The sequence below is a fragment of the Scomber scombrus genome, chromosome 15 (genome assembly GCF_963691925.1).
Source record: "Scomber scombrus chromosome 15, fScoSco1.1, whole genome shotgun sequence".
Lineage (NCBI taxonomy): Eukaryota > Metazoa > Chordata > Actinopteri > Scombriformes > Scombridae > Scomber > Scomber scombrus.
Genome location: NC_084984.1, coordinates 22978162 through 22998193, shown reverse-complemented (window position 1 = coordinate 22998193; position 20032 = coordinate 22978162). Strand labels below are relative to the sequence as shown.

Genomic DNA, 20032 nt, shown 5'->3' with positions numbered 1-20032 from the left:
CTCATCCAAAAACACACACACACACACACACACACACACACACACACACACACACACACACACACACACACACACACACTTCCATAAAACTAACACAGCTGTTTCTCCCACTGGAACAACAGAGGCCTCGAGGAGAAATGCCAGAGGTGAATGTGATTTTCTCTGTGTTGTGTTTCTCACCAACGCCATCTCTACCTTGGGAGGCTAATTCAATTCATTACAGCTAATTGTGTCACTGTAAAACACTGGAAGTTTCCACTGTGCCGAGAACTATGTCTCCTTCTCACAGTCAAGCCATCTGTTCGGTTTCTGGAAGCCTTCTCTGTTCAGAAGACAGAGCAAAGACGGCAGGTAGCTGGATGCTTTTTTGTGCTGGACTTAAGCAACCAGACAAAACCACCCCAGAGATAACTCTCCTGACTGAAGCACCTGCAAATTATTATTGAACTATTCATTCAAGTGCTTGAGGAAATTTGCAGAGCTTTTGTCTTGTATTTTCAACTACCACAAGACAAAAGAAAGGTTCTTCAGCAACACAGCTTTTTGTCATTACATAGCTTTTAGTGCTGATTTACAAAATCTGACCATGAATGGACTGCAGGTGATTATGCTGATAAGATAAAAGACAATGAAGAACCTGTGCAGCAGCTTCTACAGCTAGTTGGGTTAACAAATGCTACAGGGGTAAACCTAGCAAAAGCTAGTCAGAATTAAAGAAAGTAGATAAATAGACCTCCTAAAGCTGGAATAAATCGAGTCATTGATTCATGACTGCAGACCAAGTCTAAGTTAAAAGTATAAAAGTCTTCATGAGTTGAGAATTGTGTTTATTAATAAACTTTAAACTAGTTTTACACCCAGAAAAAACATCAGTTTCCCCCGAAATCGATTCTTCTTCGCTGCTCCAAAACAGCAATCTACATGCTTTCTACCTGCTGGGTAGACTGCTGGAAACTACTGTTTTAGAGTCGTGAAGAAAAATTTGATCTCTGGTAAATAATGTAATTTTAGCAAAATATTAATAATTTGGCAATATTTTACACTGGAAAGTCCCACCAGGAAAAATACATCATGTACAGTATGCAAGGCTTTAGTTTTGAGGGTTGGCACTAGTATTCCAAATTTCAACACCAGCAATCTTAAATAATGAAGCATTTGTAGATGCATCACGCGAAAGACAGCAATCATATCACATCAATACGGGGTTGGTAGTAAACAGTAGTAGTAGTAGTGGTAGTACATATATATATTTTATGCAGTGGCAAAAGATCAGTACTCAGGTATCAAAATGGGTATTGGGAAGGAAAAAATGGTATGCAAACATCTTTACTTCTCATTTCATGAACCCCTTATTTCCATGAAGTAATTTCTTTTCTGCAGCTCAGCTCAGCTGCAAGAGCTGTAATACTGTCTGCAGAGCTGCTTGTCTGAGCAGAGGACAATCTCAGTCACCAGCAGCAGGCAACATGACATCCACAGACAAAGGCTTTATAGAGGTCTTCTGATGGGCGCCCTCACCATGGATTCACTTAAGTAATCAATAGAGTTATGAATATCTCTTGGCGTGGTGCAACTGTAATACAATTATCCCACTCTCCTCTGGCCTCGAAAGCAGACAATGGGCACCGCAGGTTCTCGTATAGATCACTTTCTGTTTTCAACACAAGGTCACTCTCAAGGCAGACAAACAAACACAAAACATAGAAGAACACTTTCATGCCAACGCATTAGCAGACACACACACACACACAGCAGGGACAGGAATCCCTCTGTGGCCCTTAACACAGCGCACACGAGAGATGACGTGTTCACAGAAAGAACAGCATTTCCACTGAGGTGTGCTGTTTACATTAGGTGTGTCTGTACTACCAGCATCTAAAGAACAGAATCCTCTTTCACTGCATTTGAGTCAAGATCCCATGACCAGGCCTGAAGCAGGAGGAATTGTGTGTCTAGAGTAAATATCTTGGGTGCGAGGTTATCTGCAGTGTGTGTGTGTGTGTGTGTGTGTGTGTGTGTGTGTGTGTGTGTGTGTGCTATGCCAGGCCTTCTCTGGTGACACAGGGATTCCTTTGAGACACCTTGTCCTCTGGCCACCGTCCAATCCACTGCAGAGAGGGGGCGGGGACAACGCCGTGTCAATCATTTGTCACAGCACTGCGGCTGCTCTTTATCCCTCTGAGTATATTCACATGGTGACTGTAATGCTTCTATGGACATCAGATTGGTTTCACTTCTTCTCACTTGTCCAAACAGAAACTTCTCTATCAAATCAACTTATATAATAAAACATGAAACACAATCAAGGTTAAAGCAACACAGTGTTATATTAAACTGTACTGGATTATTTTTGTGATGAGGCAAAATATACAAAAAAAACCCCAGACCTAGTCAATTAGAAATTCACCTCTGCTTCACATGATAGGTCACTGACCTAATTTTCCTCTAACAGATGGAGCCATGTGACTAAGCATATACATCCTGGCTGACTGTAGTGTTGTTTACACTGCTGTGTATACTGTTCATAATCATCTGCTGCTACTAGAAGATGCTTATACGAGACTGTTCAGGGAAGATGAGTTGTCAGCTACAAGACTATTTCTAAAGTTCAGAGATAAATCCAAAGTAGAACCTATGTATTTAAAAAAAGAAAAGAAAAAAGAAATCACAGAAAAGCCTGTGCAGAGCCACAGCTCAGCTGCAACAGTTTTTTCTCTCTCCACTGTGGTGAATGTCAAGTTCTTAAGACTCGACTGGAAGAACAGGATCCCCTGTTTGCTTGGTAAATATCACATTTTATAAATTGTTAACATGATAAATTGTTAAGAACTGGACATGAACTGACAGAATACCATTTTAACATCCCATACAGACACATGGAAGTTTTAGTTTAATATTCTCCTAAGCTTTGGTGATGAATATCAGTATTTCCATTGTAAGATTTAAAAGGCATTCCAAATTAATAGATTTGCCTATTTCTTTCTTTCAAAATCTGTAAAACTACAGCTGAAATGTGACTGAAATACAATACGATACTTCATTATTTATCTAAAGTATGCTTGGGAATTCCAAGCTAATTTTCAAATGTCAGAATTGTTAAAGCCTCCAATCCGAACTCTGAGGTGGACAGCCACAATGTATACTAAACACTGGCAAACACTTAATGCAAAGAAAAGGGAACTGGCAATACAACTTGGAATTTAAATAACCCCCAATTACCTGGATCAAGGGGTGAAACACTCACAAACACTCAGTCAACAAGGGAATATGTTTAAAACTTTCATCTAAAACTGCTTTGGGACAATTCTGGAATATTTGCTACAGTTTACAAATCGTGCAGACTTTACTTTAGAAAAGGGATTTCCAAGTCTGAGACTGTGGGCATCTCCTCAGAGAAAGCTTTGAAAAAGCCTCCGCCTCCCACCTCATAGTTTACATGTTTAGTTTCACACAATCCCTGGATGCCTATGGGACCACGATTATGTTATTTGATCCCATAGACACTAAACAATTGAGTGAAGATAGCCTGCTCTTGCTGTTTGACATATTCCAAACAATGCCAAATACATAAAAAGTCTGTCTGAAGGCATTTATTAGTTTCTGACTCTGGGGAAAATGATAAAAACAGTCAAATTCCCCCAAACTATAGTATCCACGAAGTATGTCTTTAACCAGATCACGCACATTTAGGCTATTCTACTGATCTCCTTTTGATAACTAATGTTATATTTTTTCATTTCCATACACCATGCACTTTGAATACCTCGACTGTAGAAGGTAAAAAGTCAGTGCTATTTATTGATGAGATGTTTCTGCTGCAGGATCACACCATGCTGTCGTGCTGAGCAGCTCTGGGAGAGAAAGTCTGCATTTCTCAGCTTGCTACCAACATTTCCATTGCTCTGTAGATATCGCTTTACCCATCAGATTAGGGTGTGTGTGTGTGACTGTGAATACATATGCATGTTTGTCTAAGTATGATTGAGGTTGTGTTGACATAGTAGGCTTGCTGCAGTGTTAATGTGACCCACAAAGGGTTGTTGCTCACAAGGTGGGGAGGTGGCAATATGACACCCAGTGACAGTCAGTCTTTACTTTTGCAACAAGTGGGCTGCACTATCAATAATGGATGACAGAGAAAGGTATTAGGCAGGGAGGCAGGCTGGTGAGCGCATGCGTGCAAATGTAATAAGAAATGCTTAATTTGGGGAAATGGGTAGATTATTTAAATGTGCAGGTGAGGAGTCTGAAGTCTAATGCCTACAACCCTCCTCAGGCTTTACAATGCTGGACAGTCCACACACACACAAACCAAATTCGACAAGGCAAGATTGTATGCTCTCCTTAAAGATGTGACAGAGAAAATACTTCTTGAGTTGTCACTCTGAGCCAATCACTACCGCTTTGCCCTGAGCACACTCTGCCATTTATAGGTCCATAAAGTGGGCCAAATGAATGAGAGCTGCAGTGACAATGACACAGGAAGATATGTAAAACTGGAGCACTCACAGAAAAGGAAAAAAGGGGAAACAGAGCTGACAAAGAATGAAAGAAAGAAGCAGAAAACGGAGAAAAAAGCTTAGTAAAATGAGACTGTTTTGACCATGTGGAGACCATGTGGACACTACACAGGAAGCTCCAAATCCCACAACAAAGAAGCACATGCGGAATCACTTCATATTCTCTTCCTCCTACATTCATAAACAGCTTGATCCATTTTGTTCCGTTAGGTTTAAAGTTAATGTAAGGTGAACCAAGATCCCTGTCAACTGTAGAGTTTAAAGTGTTTTTGACATTTTACATACCAGAGTGCCTGGCGCTCTTGGTGGCATTTTTGATGTGTTAGTAACATAAGCATGTATTTTTGTTCAAGTCAAATCACCCCAATTCAACAGAGTATCAGCCCAGAGCAAACATCACACGCCTACAGAATGGCCTTTTTATCTTGTAGTCATGGTTATTTGTACAAGCTTTCTGTGGAAGAGTTACAGATTGCGACCTAACCAGAAAATTGCATAACTGCTACAACAGGTAACTAGCAGGCTAAGTTCTTAAGCCATGTTGAGCCTCTGCACCATTGAGAGTTATGTAAATGATCTGTAACTTGACAATGAGTGTGTGTGTGTGTGTTTAAGTGCTTTGCTGGGGGCGCAGGTTGAGCTGGAAAAGCCAGAGAGTTGGATTTCTTGTCCCCATTTGGCTCCCGGGTAGGTTTGTAGGAGGAGAATCAGCCCCAGAGCTACTGGCTTGGATTCTACCGCCTGTCAGAGGAGAAGAGGGGCTAACAATGGACTGAAAGAGACAGACAGAAAGGGACAATACAGCTGGGGGATAAAAAGGCTTTTAAATGTCTGACTGACTGTGAAAGGACTCGGAATCGCACATTTAATGACAGATTTTTGCAGATTAGTGATTTCCATTCACATTTCGGTTCAAACTACAAGATAACATTCTGATTTTTACCAGGACTGAGTTATAATGTTGATATAATCGTGATTGCTTCAGGCTGGCATGATACCGGACTGAGCGGCGACAAATTAAAATCCTGCAGATAACGTTTGCCGACCATCTATGGTGATGTGTCTTGTATTTTGCAGACAAGTTCAGCCTCTCAATGAACTTGAAAATCAGTTGTCGTGGGCAAATTGGGCTTAAAATCTGCCTTTATGCTGTATAGTTCTATACAGGCTGAACAGCACTGAGTGAAAGAGGCTGACAGAGACAGAGAAATGGTCAGGAGAGGAGGGGCGGGGGCAGAGAAAGGGATATTAAGTGACATAAAAGAGATATCACAGAAGGAGGGATGTTACCGAAGGGCATTCAGGGAAGAGATGGAGGAAGGGGAGGAGGGGCAGATCGCAATATGAAATCTGATCTTCCCCAGGAGCCTACAGTTATCGGCTCCCTCTGCAACTAGCGGCTCAACAAATAACAGACAATAAAGGCAGTCAAAGGCACAGAGATGAAATGACTGAAAGTCAAACTTCTCTTCAAATCTGGTAAAATGCTTTTATTTCCCATGTTTTCTGACATTTAACAAATGTCTCTTCTGCTCCTTCTCAAAATCCATTGGGCTACAACATTATCCTGCCTCCTCCCTCCATTTCTGCACCCTGCCCCCAAACATAATTTACAGTATCAATCTTGAAACCATATTCAATTCAATTGGGGTTCTATTTACCATTTTCCCTCCTCTTTCTCTTGGACCAAGTCTGGAAACATGGATACAAAGCTCTTAATCATTTTCACTGACCCATGCTGTCATTCACACCCTTACAAAAGTGTCATTTTTAAACACAACCGAATCGTGTGTTCCTCAGCACTACACAAAAAGTGTAAGTATTGACTCATTAGCCGAAGAATGACAAAAGATGCGTTGTGACGGACAAATGCATGGACTTCTACAGTGCGGTTCTTCTTCACTCCAGCTGTTTCCTCTGGCCGTGCTCCACAGCACAGCCGGCTCCAACTCTTATCCACAGCCAGCCACTTTCCTCATTAGTTTGATAATGTGTTATTTTTACAACATAGCTACCTCATTCCTCCTTCATGCAGGCTCTCTACCTCTGTGTCTCTCTCGAACTCACTCACACAGCGGGTCGGCTCCCTAAAACCTCACAACCACACACACCTCCACCTCTAATAGCCTGAGCAGCTCTTAACAACTGCCATTTATTGAGCAAACCCATCCAGCTGCCCAGTGCAGACACAGTCCAATAACAAAGAGCCTGAGGGAAGGGAAAGAGAAGGACACACACACACATTCACAGAAAGAGAGAGGAGGGAGGCCCAGAGTGAAACAGTAAAGGTAGAAGAAGGAGTGGCTGGCTGTAATGAATTCTTTGTTGTGTGTGTCGGCTCCTCTCACCTCTCCACTGCATCCAAACTAGGGTTAAGTTCCAATAGTTAGTTCCCCTTTGGAGCTGGTACCTCCAAAATACCCAGATTCACTACGCTCCAATGCTTCACAAATCACTTAGGTAGGAGGCCTTTTATTCATAGCCAGCTTGAGGCCGTCACTTTTTCCGGTTAAAATAATAAACGCCACCGGCAGCAGATTATATCAGCTGTTACTAATTATGGTTCATGCTGTATCAAACTTGCAGAGAGGCCAACTTCTTTTGTCTGGTTAATGAGCTCTCTGCAAGCAGCAAGATGCTTTTTTAAAGAAATAAATATCACTTTGCATTTTATAATCAAGTGGACGATGTGATTTCAGAATGACAAGTCTTCTCAAATAAAAAGATCTTCTTGGATCTCCCAGTTATACTTGTGCACTTATCATATGAATCTGGACCTCCAGTATTTTCAAGCAAGAAGCTTGTGAAAACTGTCTAAAAGTTAGCAGGCTACACCTGTTATTTCAATAAGTAATACATATATTTAATGAACATTTCATACTCAATGCTGCTAATCTCCTTTTAAGACTGTAGCTACAGGTAGTGCATTTTAATTAGGCTGCAAATCTGTGTTTCAGCCTATCCAGCCAACAAAAGGAGATTTGGCTTTAGTTACTTACAAATGTTGAAAGCAAACTGGATTGGATAATGAATACAAAAGGATTTCAGATGCAATAAAATGCTGCTGAACCCTGACCACAGTCAAGGCACAATGCACAGTATGTGTTTGTCTGATAGAAACAGAAAGTCTGAAAGTGTATATGTGTGTGCATGCCTGCTGTATTACAGAGGCCAGGAGGACAAGGTGTCTCATCCTATAGCTCTTCATCATCTGCAGCTACAAAAAGCTAATAAGGTCTGCAGCGCTTCCTCCCGCTTCTCCAGCTTTTCAGCTCTGCTGTGGAAACGACTTCAGGCATTTTTCTGTCCCTGCAGGAGCACACTGATGACTCCTGTGCTTCTCTTCCAGCAAAGAAAAACAGAGGCAGTCCGCACACGAGCTCCAACGTACTTAATGAGGCAATGTTTTGACCATCAAGGTCTCCATAAGGATTTTGTCCTGCATCTGTACTTTACTCACTATACATCTTTGCTTCAACCTCTAGAAGCTGGGTTCATTCAAAGGCCACATATATCAAGTTTTTCCAATGTTTGATTAAAATCATGGCACAGGATGAAGGCAAGACAAGCTAGAAGTAGTTACTCAAAGACACTTTAAATCAACTAAGCAATAACAAAATATAATCTGTGTTTTTTTCATTTAATTATATGACAAAAATAATAATGAAGATTTTCAATTAGACTGTAAGGACATGTGCATGATGTGTTTTATAATGTGCATCCATGATCAGCCTCAATATCTTACTTTTTTGAGTGAGCAAGTGACTGGGAGAAAAGATCCAAAACACCGCCTGATTTCAAGGACATTCAAGAACAACCAAGACAGGGAATACTACATCCTACATATAGCTTAACCACAATCCTTTAATGACAGTAATCTGAGGTTAACTCCATTAAAGTCAACTAAACCCATTTTCCAAAGATTGCAAGCTTTTAACTGTCTGTCCACACACAAACACTACAGCTACACATATGGAAAGACAGAATAAAGAAACACAGACATGCATAGAGTAATAGCTGGAGGTAAAAGGAGAAAACAAAAAGACTGAAATGAAACGAATCCGTGGTGCAGGCGCGGGGGAATAGACTCGGCAGTCTATACTCTGTAACAAGGAAGCCTGCTGCTGACATTTGGCATTGATTGTGTTGTTTTATAGGCATTCATCAGTTAAACCCCTATTGGACAATTACAGAGAGAGCCTGTACGCTACTGCAGGGGGGGTCAAGACTTTGATCTCTCCCGGCTTTTCCCCTTGCTCGAAAAACCCACGGAAACAAAGATGGGAAGGTGATGCACCTCTAATTGGCTCCGAGCAAAGAAAACTAGAAACAGCTGTTTGAATGGGGCAAAGATAGAGGGAAGGAGAGAGAGGGGGGAACTAAGAGGGGTAATGGGCAAAAGTAGGGAAAGATGTAGAGAAAAAGGAGAAATGAGGTGGGAAATAAGAGAGTGAATGCCTCATTAAATAAAAGAAAAGCTCCATTTGATACATGTTAATTTTCTAAAAGCCTGAAATATCTGTGTGTTGTTATGCGGAAGTAATCAGTCTAAATGTCTACACGGTTTTTGGCTGAAGGAAGTTTTTTTTTTTGTATAACCTGATGCTATTTTGTCCTGCGCAAAAAAAGTTAGTTAAACATGCATACATGCCAGTGCTGGCTTGTGAGTGATGATAATCCTGTGTGTAATATATGGGACATCATGCATTAGTGCTATAATGAGTGCAGTATCGTGTGTTACATGAGGGAGAGAACAAATACTGGTAATCTGATTACCACAAGGTTTACATGTTTGCATGACTAAACAGGTTTGAGTTGCCCTATGATATAGAGAAGAATATCACTACGCTTTCCATTGTACATGTGTGAGACATATGTGCCACAAGACTGATGTCAATCACAGTTCATGCTAAAAGAGAATGTTGAAAAAGCAGCTCTCACTGGGATTTTTACCTCAGTGAAGTTCAATGAGGTTTACAACCTGTAGTCACAAATATGGGTCAAAATATCCACAAACACTAGAACCTACACTTCCCATGATGCAACATGATGGCATATTTGACTAGATCCACCTGACTGACGCCCACATCTTTCAACATCCACACCCACCCAAATTTGTAGTCTTCAACTTCAAGCTGAGGTATTCATGTGATGTGACATGAGTCATTTTCTCAGACTTGACAAAGCTCCTCTAAAGCCACAGAGGACTGTTTTCATAGGCTGTGTGGTGCTCCCTGTGACTAGTAAAATAGGTGGAGTGCCCCTTTAATGTCTAGACTAGCAAACTAGTAAATCTGGATGAATAAAGCAGCTCTGCACAGCTCTGGGGGCTTTCTGGGTCATTAGAATATTCATTTAGTCGCCATTTTGCCTTGTGGTCTCAACCTGAAACCATAAACCAGATTTTTCTTTCCATCCCACCCCCCAGCCTTAACCCTTGGAGAGAGCTGGCCGTGATTAATGACCCGTGTAGCTAACCTAGGATACATAGAAAATCAGAAAACACACTACACACACACACACACCAGCAAGCACTTACACAATGAAGCCAACGGCCTGTGGTGAGTGGTTAGTGGTGGACGCTAACTAGTGCAGTTTTTCCTGTACTGTGGCCAATCTAGATGACAAGCTCGACGACTGTGACAACGCAAGCCATGTTAAAGGGAGCCAAGATGGCGGCTGTTCAAAAGGGAAGGCAGTTATGTATGGGAAACAAGTCACTAGAATTCATGTAAGGGATTTTCCAAGTTTTTCTTTTTCCTCACAAGAGCTGTCGGTCACCAGAGGAAAGATTGCGGCTGGATGCTTGGCATTGGAAATATACAAGCACACACACAAAGGAGAAGAAATAAACAGAAGCAAGGAAAAGTACCCTTTGGAGGGCTGTGAGTTTGTGTTTATGTGTGTTTGTGTCTGCATGTCTGTCAGCAGTGTACAGAGATGATCATCCAATCTGCTTCCATTCACCCTCACGTAGCCTGGATGTCTGATATTTGCCCTATAGGCCTTAAAGTAATGGACAGTGGACACACTCACACAAACACTCCCTGTCTTTAACACAGTTTTTTCCACCAATATCAAACACACACACACGCGCAGAGGAGCGCAGTTGAGTGTCGGACTGATCTGGCGGCTCCTGCCACACAAAACCAAGCCAGGCAGTTTGACTCTCACTGGAGAGCTGCTGGAGCTGCTCCACCCTCCTGTGCCTGCTGCCAACCCAGCAACGTCACACAAGCCTCAATGCCAGGCTGGACTTCAGAAACACGGGACACCACTAGAGAAAATGTAATGTCACGCTCGTAATGTGAACTACACACTCTAACATGTGTTTATATTTGAATTATTTCGATTATTCACTTTTTCAACACATAGCTTATAAGTTTTATTCGTGTAGTGACACAATTATTTGACCGCCAAAAGTTGTACTTTAGATTTTCTGGTCATGATTAAGTCAATAAACTTAATACTAACAAAGTAGTGTTGTTGCAAGGAGCATGTTGCAATCTTATATCAAGGCTGGAGCAAAATAAAACAGTAGACACAGCAGTATTACTGTATGTGCCTTTAAACTGTCCAGATATGATAGATAAAGAACTGTTGTTCTGTGATCAGTGTTGGTGATAGAAAGGGTGTTGAATAAAGGTTAAAAACCATTACATTTGGTCTACTAACAGAATGCAGTTAAATGTTTTTATATAAAAGACTTAAGTGCTTTACCAAAACTGCAGACAAGCCGACAAACTCAATTTTAGAATGAATGAACAGGGTTTAAACCAACATTCACTTTTTTCCTCAGAAAGGAAGTTTTCTTCCTCCATAACTGATCCCAACAAAGGGAACAAAGAGGCCGTTTTGTGCCTGCATAATTGGTCCGAGCAGGTTGCACTAGCCCAATGAAAAGCTGAGCTGAGCACCCAGCTGGCAAGAAAGGCAGATCCGCTCACCAGCCCACCCCCACCCTCCACCTCTTCTTATCCTCCCATGCTTCTCTCCTCTCCTTTCCACCTCTTAGGGCAACGACTGTAAGCCTGCAGCTCCTGTGTGCCGGCTGAGGTAACCGAGGCTTTCACTGCCAAGCTCTCTCGACAGCACAGACTGAACGAGCCTTTTTAAGAGCTGAAGTCACCCCCACCTCCCCCCACCCCTCCCGCAGTGTGAGAAGGGGGTCATTGTGCCATGCTGGACTACTGTAAAGCATGCAGGGTTGGCCGCAGTTACCAGTGACAAAATATCTCGGTGTCTCGTGAGCCACCTCTACCCATCGTTTCTTTTTCATCTTCTGCCCCCCCCGTCTTCCCTCACACATATACATGGAGATACATGCTGCGAATCACATGCAAAGGACACAGCTGCACACAAAGGCTCAGAGAGGAAGAAACATATACAGTCTCAGATCCTCTCTGGCTGCCTGCTCACACTCTGGCATCTCGGCAACAGTCTGTCATCTACACTGATCGTCCGCTTGTTACTGGATTTGCGTTTGCTGAGAAAATCCCTTGAGACAGACATTGTATACACACACACACACACACACACACACACAACTCTGATTTTCTAGGAGGTAAGAGCGAGTGCGTTTTACGTCATGACGTTAAACAAAAAATATATTTAGAAAAGTACTTGGAAACACACACAGAGCGGATCTGATGACATCATTAGATTGAATTGGAGAGGTCAATCAGGGTCACCAAGCTTTTTCCTGAGCAACTGTTTTTCATCTATTCCAGCACATACTATGATACACTTGCTCTCCCCAGCAAGCTGTGATTTGATATTTTACACGTCAAAAAAGGCATAGGTTAAAAACTGCGGAAAAACAAAGTAAAATTCACAATATATTTAATTGCAGGATCCGGTTGTACTAGCTGTTTTAAAATCAATGACTACATTTGTGCATGAAGTCTTTATGAAGTTGTTGTGGCCACTAGCTACTTACACACTCAGGATTTATAACTTAAGGAATGTCTTTGCTAGTAAATATTTTTGTAATGTTTAAATCAGTTGGAAATATCTGTAGCTCTAATGAACACAAAGTCATTGTAGCATAAGAAGCTGCAACTTTCAAAAAGAATAGTCTTACCAGGGCATCCATGGGCATCCATGCAGTTTAGGGAGAATGGGGAGACATCAGATTAGGCTAACCTAGCTAACGGTATTAGGTCATTTAGCCTAATTTTATCGGTGCAACGTTTTGTAATTTGAGGTATTCTATTTTTTTGAAATGTAACATAAAATCTTCCCTGTTTATACAGTTATTAAAAACCAATCAATCGTCAGGTGTGTTGACAATTATTCCATATTATCTCTTTTACTCTTCATGCTAAACGGGTCACATTAGCAACCTAACTTTAGTTTGGTCAGTTTCTTCGTTAGCTATGTGAACGAACTAACAGTTATACCTGCCAGTTAGTGGGTTTAAATATTTTTTGACAACTTATCTTTATGTTACAACTAGTTTGTGTGGAGCAACCCATATTATTTTTGTGATGTGTAAATCTCTGCTTAGATAACACTTATAGCTAGGATGAGTTTTAATGTATGAAGAGCTGGTGCAAGTGGTTACAGGTCCTTGGAAATGCTAAAATGTTGTCAATTATGTACTGTTGAATCTGTGGCTAATTTAACCTTGGCATCTAAAAGCCAAACAAATTTAGCTGTTTTAACCATGACACTGTTTAATTAATTTAGTCTTTAAAAGTCTTACATTTAATTTGCTGATACATGCAGACACCCTGATAATGAGACCAGAGAGGTGAGAGGGGGGAGTATGAGAGGTTGTTCCTGCCTAAGAATGTAACCACCGACAGGACCCTGAAGGGAGGTGAAGGGTGTGGACAATACAACCATTGAAGCTTTCTGATGCCCGTCCTGCTATGGCATCCCCACCCTCAGACGCTAACCCACAGGTATTCACAGCAGATTTGTAGCAGTGTATGCCATTTTCAGTTACCACCTATTTCATTATAGAAGGTAGTGAAAGTTCCCTTTATTCAATGAACCAACCTCACTTAAACTTCAAGCAGCTGGTATGTTTGGGGTATGACTGATGATAATTCATTTTTTCTTTTCTGAGTAAGGCTTCTGGGCAGGCCTGCTAACACTGCTAAACCTCCTAAAATTAAAGCTTTATCATTTAGTTCTCCATGATGATCATTCACCTTTCAAATCTGATATGATAACTCTTCCAACAGTCCTGTGTTTGGGTAGCATTTAATTTTCTGGACAGACTCTGAACTTGTGTCCCTTTTTCTTTCCTATTTTAAGGGTTTACATGCAAAAGAGCTGAAAAATGGAGGCATGGTGATGCAAAAGAGACTTGTCAGTCATGTAACTCAGCATGAATGATCAAATATTTATATGTAACAATGCTGCACTCATGTTTGTTCAACAGAGTTCAAAAATGAAATGTTGGCAGCTGAAGGTTTTGCCTCCAAACATGTTTTGCTCCTATTTATGAGCCCGGCTTTGACTTGCCAGGCGTCTCCGCTTTCCCACTGGATGACTCGAGGGAAATATCTTTTTTTTTTTATCTTTCATTCTCTGTTTTCTATCATAGTTACAAAGACCTGCTCATCTCTGCTCAGCATGGAGATCATCCTTTCATCCTGAAAACCCCCTCCATTAAATAAACGGAACACACCATGAAGCAATTACTACTGTCATTGGCATGCAGGAGGCATGGAGAAGAGAGGAACACAAAGAGGAAGAGGTCAAAACAAATCACAATAGATCAGAATAGATCTGCACATGAGACACTGGCGTCTCCAGACTCAAGTCAGGCAGGAAACATCCCTCTACTGCTACTTAGTCTGAACATCAGTTCAAGTTGCAACGCAGGAACACATACATGCACACCTATTTCTAAAGGCAAAGCAGCCTCAAGGTATAAGAGTAAACATTGAGTGTGTGTGTGTCTCTGTGTGTGAGTCTGTGGTGTTTCTGTTACGCAACAGGAGATTTCTTCCCATCTGTGCCTCTCTGCAGCCCCCGCATCCCTGACCAATGAAGCGAGAAACGGCAGCTCTGCCTTGCACTCTGCCTGCCTCAGTCTTCCTCACAACACTGTCCAACTCTTCATTATTATCATTGTCAGCCGCCCACCAAAAACCCTCTTACTCCCTTTCCTAACCTCTCTGTTCTAGCCCAAAAACAATGTGAAACTCATTATCATCACCTTCTCTGTCAACATTACGCCTTTCTGCCCCTAAGCCTAAACCCCAAATAGAAAACAGGACCACTCTGCGGGGTGCATCTAACCAACATTTCACTTCTTATGCTCAAATTCCAGATTATCCCACTAAATGCATCGCCGTCTGCAAACACATCCCCCATCCTCCATCTCCGTCCATGCTCTTCCGGCTCCCCTAACTCCCTACAGGGCTCATTGTTGTGGAAAAGATGTTAAAACAAAGAGAGCAGACAGTTCAGCGATAATCCCAAACATAGCAGCTGGGGAATTAGCTAGCCATTTGCTGGGTCCCTGCTTTCTGAGTTTGCAATGTTAGCATTTTTCTAAATGTTTGCCTATTACTTGTCACAAGGTTGGTAATTAAGAGGGGAAACGTCCCTTTTTAGATTCACTTTCACTGCAAATATGTCTGAGGTGCTTTTCCGTACAGGATGTGATCCTGTACTTCGAGCATTGCATCCTGTCTGGAAAAACATTTTAGCCGATTCCATCGAGACCACTGTGTCAGTGGCTCAATTCAAATAAATGAATTATAGATGCACAGAGGCCTGTCCCCCATCCAAGATATTTAGGCAATGTGCAGCATCGGGTTTCAGACAGTAATGCAACCCAGAATGATGACAGTGATGTCTTCAGTACTGAATCATATATTGTAAAATCATATATTAATGATACTAGGCCTTTGCATTACTTAAATTAACTATAACATTATTGCGGCTGGCACATTTATAAATAAACATTGCTTCTGTGCCAGAACTCATTTTCTGCTTTCATACATTCCCTCTTTTTTATCTTTCTCTCCCTTTCACTATATACCTGCTTACCTCTTTCTCTCGCTCCACTTTATCCTGGCACTAGGGCAGCAATGACATGCCAGCACCCTGCTGCCTGTCTGGTTCAGTGGGGTGCCAGTCCCAAATCTGTTACACTACAGAGGGCCACTAAAACACTATTACTTGCACAGCAGAAAACCATAGATAAAACACACCAAAAATGTACACTACTGCAGCTTAACACACCTTGGTGAACATTGTGTTAAATATTTGAACCATCCGTGCAGTGTAGTATGCTGGCACAACATCTACAATGGCAATTTTACTGGGGAGTAGTAAATGTAAGTAGTAATGTGCTCCTCAAAGCAAAACACACCACTGTTGTGCTTCAGCCTGGTAGCTGAGTTAGCAGATGCCTGTGTCTTTAGCTCCAGGCTGCACATCTATCTGCTAACAGTTGTTCTATTACAGGTGCCATGGCTTCAAGGCTGTAATTTTGTGGTTAGGGATACTGCGGCTAATTGTTTGGAGAGATTAGATTGGGCTTCTTTCTCTGTTCTGATCTGTGCTGAGCTGGTGAAGAGTTTTAGCTTGAGATTCAGGGGAATTATCTGTTGTCAGAAAGACAGACAGGCAGCCAGACAGACACCAGCGATTAGAATTCCATACTTTGAGCTGCAGGAGTCGTCTGAGAAAGACCCGCAGATTCAACCTAGACTGAACGCATTTATTCACCCACCCAACTGACTTATTCCAGGAATAAGCAACGGTGGATCTTTTATCTTTTTATTTATGTCTCCCACACAAAGCCATCAAAAGGACAAGGTGGGGGGCGCAGGTGGTCAAGTGGTTAGAGCGCATGCCATATACGCAGCCAACCCCAGTTCGAATCCCGATCGGAGGTACTTTGCTGCATGTCACACCCCCCTCTCTCTCCCTTGTTTCCTGTCAGTCTACTGATAAATAAAGGCGTCTATGCCAACAAAATCTTTTTTTTTTAAAAAGGACACACAGTCCTCTGTGTTTGCATGCAGACACACACAATCACCACATACTATCAATCAAATCAACACTTGGATGCATTGTTTGTGGTTTTAAAAAGGAAATTCATATGATGTGAAGAGGAGTATAAAAATACACAAAAATAGATGCCAACATAATTCCTGGATGAGTAAATAACACTCATTCACTCAGGCTTTCATTCATTTTTCCTTCCGCTACATATAACCAAGCATACTCAGTTTCTGTGTGGGCTCTGAAATGTCCTTTTGCACTCCAGCCCACCAGCTTTCCAGCACAACAAAGCTAAGATATAGCAGCCACCACTCACCTAGGTGGTCTCCATGGAAACTGTTGTCATGCGATGTTCTCCCATGGGGCACAAGGTCATGATGGGCAGCAGGTGGCCAGATTTGACCAGTCTTGCGGACACTCACAATAGTGGCCTCAGACATGACCACATGGCCTCCCTGCTGCCGGTGGTGACGCTTCTGGGACTGCGGCGTCGGAGGGCTGCTGCTGTCAAAGGAGTGCTGGGAGTTCTGGGAGTTCTGGGACGGCGAGCGGCTCTTCTCCCTGAAGGGCCGGCGGAAGGCTGTAGTGGGGCTGGGTGAGACATGGCTGGACTGGCCTGAGGAGAAGTCCTCCTCACTGGACGTCAGGTTCTCATTGGAGCTGCAGTCTGGTGTGTATCCGCCACCTCCACCAACGTCCTCAAAGCTCCCCGGCGAGTAGGAACGGCGTGGCCAGGTCAGGAGGTGGTCGTCACCTCCCCCGTGGTCTCTCATTGTGACTCCACTACCACCTCCGCCACCACCTCTCCCATCTCCGCCACCACCTTCACCCATCATCACCCCGCCGACATAGACACTGGAATATGCCTGGAACTCGGAGGGCTGCCAAGGTGGGGGTGGAGGTTTGCCCCCATTAGCCCTCCCTGAATGACGCTGGTTGGGATCTCCATCTTCATATTCTGCATCATAGCCACAGGTGCTCTCGGTAGAGCGCCCTCTATACACTGGCCTGGCGCGGAGCTCTCCTGCTACCGTTGCCAGGTTACCTGGGAGGGAGTGCAGAGATCTCTTTCGCTCCATCTGCATGGCCTGGCTGCCCAGGGAGCTGATCTTGTCGGAAACGTCACGGTCATTGACCCTGACCAGACCTCTCTCATGGTGAAATTCCATGTTGGTGTAGAAGGGCGGTGGTGGCAGTGGCTTCTCCTGGCCCTTAGCTACATCACCCGCAGAGTGAGAGTTGGCCCGCTTGATCCTCTCAAAGTTGGACCTAAGAGCTGCCACACCAAGTCCCATCCCCAGCTTGTCCTTTGGGTCAGTGGGCAGTTCTTTGTCTGGGGGTGGGAGGTTGGGTCTGCGGGGTGAAACAGTGATGCCTCCTCTTTGCTTGGATGGTGAGAGGCCATCGAGGTTGTCACAGGACATTGACTCAGCCTGCTGAGGTACCTCAAAGGCTGACTCCAGGCCATCTCCGTGGGAGGCTGATTTCCTGGCAGGCGGAGGCCTAGGTTTGGACCTGCCGGTTCCATCTCCAAGTGGCTGATAACGGTTCCTGTCCCCAACACCCCCACTTACACCAGCGTAACCTCCACCACATCCTCCCACAACTACTCCAACTCCACCAGTCTCCTGCATGTGTGGCTGCTGGGACTGGGACTCTGCACCCTGTGGGGCTGCAGGGTCCACCCCCTCATTCAGGGGGGTCTTCCTGAAGCCCCACCGCTGCTTGTCATAGCTTTTCCTCTCCTTAGCCAGGAGGGTCTGCAAGTAGATCATGCGGAAGCGCTCCTTGTTCACCTCTTGCTCCAGGCGCCTGATGGATGCTTTACACTTTTCCAGCTCTTGCTCAATACCACCAACCGAACGCAGCTCCATCTTGGGGGGCTCTGATTCAGGGAACTGTGCTTTCCACGCTTCAATGAATCCCACCGGCTCCACCATATTGTGCCCAAATTATATTTGTGAACAACCCCGGTTCAGGGGGACTAATGCGCACAGTTTGTCCCTTAATTGTCCAGTTCACCAAAGCCTTTATCAACAAAGGGAACCTACAATTAGAAAACAGTGGCTGTTTACAACAGGCCTTTAGGTAACCCGTTCAGAAACACACAGTCTAATTGCTGACACTTGTCGTGGGTTGCGCAGTCGCAACAATACATCCCATTCTCAACTAGAGAAACCGGCTGCTCAGTCAGAGGACTCGCTGGGGATGAGTGAGACGAAAAAAGGGATAAAATACTATAATTGAGCTCGTTTTTCTCATGCATTATTCCAGAAAAGGCCACTTTCAAATTCAGAAGAATAAAAAGAAAAATCTCAGCCTACAATGACAGCATCTGTCTTCACGAGGTGATCTGGCTCCCAGGGAAGAAAAAAAAAAAGTGTTTAAATCCTCCTCGATTTACTCACTGTCTGTGTCGACCAGTCAAGGTGTGTACGTAGTAGCTGGTGCTTTCACTTTTGTCCATTCATACGGCAGTAATCCCAGGTAGTGCTGCTGCTGCTGCTGCTGCTGCTGCTCCGGACCAAGCGCCTTTGTACCAGCAGCGCTCAAGGAGAATGGATAAAAAGCGCAAAATACAAGCGACGGCACCATCTGAGTTTTTCAGAGGACGTGATTAAGCAGTTGGGATCCGGTAGAAGTCAACGATTTGTTTCGTTATCCCATTTTCCCCCCACGGCACGTACTCGGTATTGTTGCTTTTTTCCCGAAATGTTCTTTTCCAGATTTCTCCCGTTTCTTCGGCCGTGATGGTGCGGCTGTGTGCGCTCCCATCTCAGGCCAGCAACACTGGAGGGGCTGCAAGAATGGGAGGGACCAGAGTGACAGTGATCCTGCTGGTTAAAGAGACAGAGCAAGGATGCAGTCACCCCTCACCTGAATATTAGTCTGGGTTTCTTTCCTTCTTTTTAAAATTTCCATACTTAAAAGTTTGAGTGTTTTACGAGAGCAGCTCCAGGATATATATTATACTATGTTTATTTCATGTAAGCCAACAAAAGCTTGTTAAAACTAGGAAATGACACAAATGGCTTTCTAAAAATGGTGCTATGGTTGCATGACTGTTTCTCTTGTGCACTTTCAGGCAGCTACATATAACCCATATATTATATTTTACTGACTCTTACTTAAGCATTCAGCACTAAAATATGCCCCCAAATATCTTAAGACACAGTAAGCTACTACATTCTTTACTAACAATTATGAATAGAGTTATTACCATAGACTGTATAGGTTATAACCAGCAAATTACTCCTATTTGGTCCCTTTAAAAAGCTAATGTCTACCTTTCAGACAGGTGCGGCAAAGCTTGGTCTTGGCATCTTTAACCCAATGCTGCCACCCAGTGGAGGCACATTATACAGCATCTACTGCAATTACTATCTGGTGTGCAGTCTTTCAGTTTCCAGATGGGAACCGTGAAAGTGAATCTTTAAGGGTTTCATTGTAAAGCGTTCCTAAACCTTTAGACAAGTGTTGTTTTTTAAAATCCTATAAATGACTAATGGTGGAAAAACGGGAAGACCATGCAA

The 20032-nt window shown here is 43.1% G+C and overlaps 1 protein-coding gene across 4 annotated transcripts in view; it reads right to left on the bottom strand.

Annotated features, from left to right (window-relative positions):
- Nucleotides 1-18508, bottom strand: part of bcr (BCR activator of RhoGEF and GTPase) — a 78420-nt gene extending 59912 nt beyond the window's left edge. The window contains exons 1-3 of one of the 4 annotated variants that reach the window (XM_062434264.1): nucleotides 18110-18508; nucleotides 17320-17932; nucleotides 16816-17289 (exon numbers count right to left, since the gene is read on the bottom strand). In XM_062434264.1, the coding sequence (XP_062290248.1) occupies nucleotides 16816-17289; nucleotides 17320-17932; nucleotides 18110-18439 (1417 nt within the window). In that variant the 5' untranslated portion in view covers nucleotides 18440-18508. Of the gene's footprint in view, nucleotides 1-16815 lie in introns of all 4 variants that reach the window. The other 3 variants (XM_062434265.1, XM_062434263.1, XM_062434262.1) reach the window with 3 other exon arrangements.
- Nucleotides 18509-20032: the final 1524 nt, after the last annotated feature.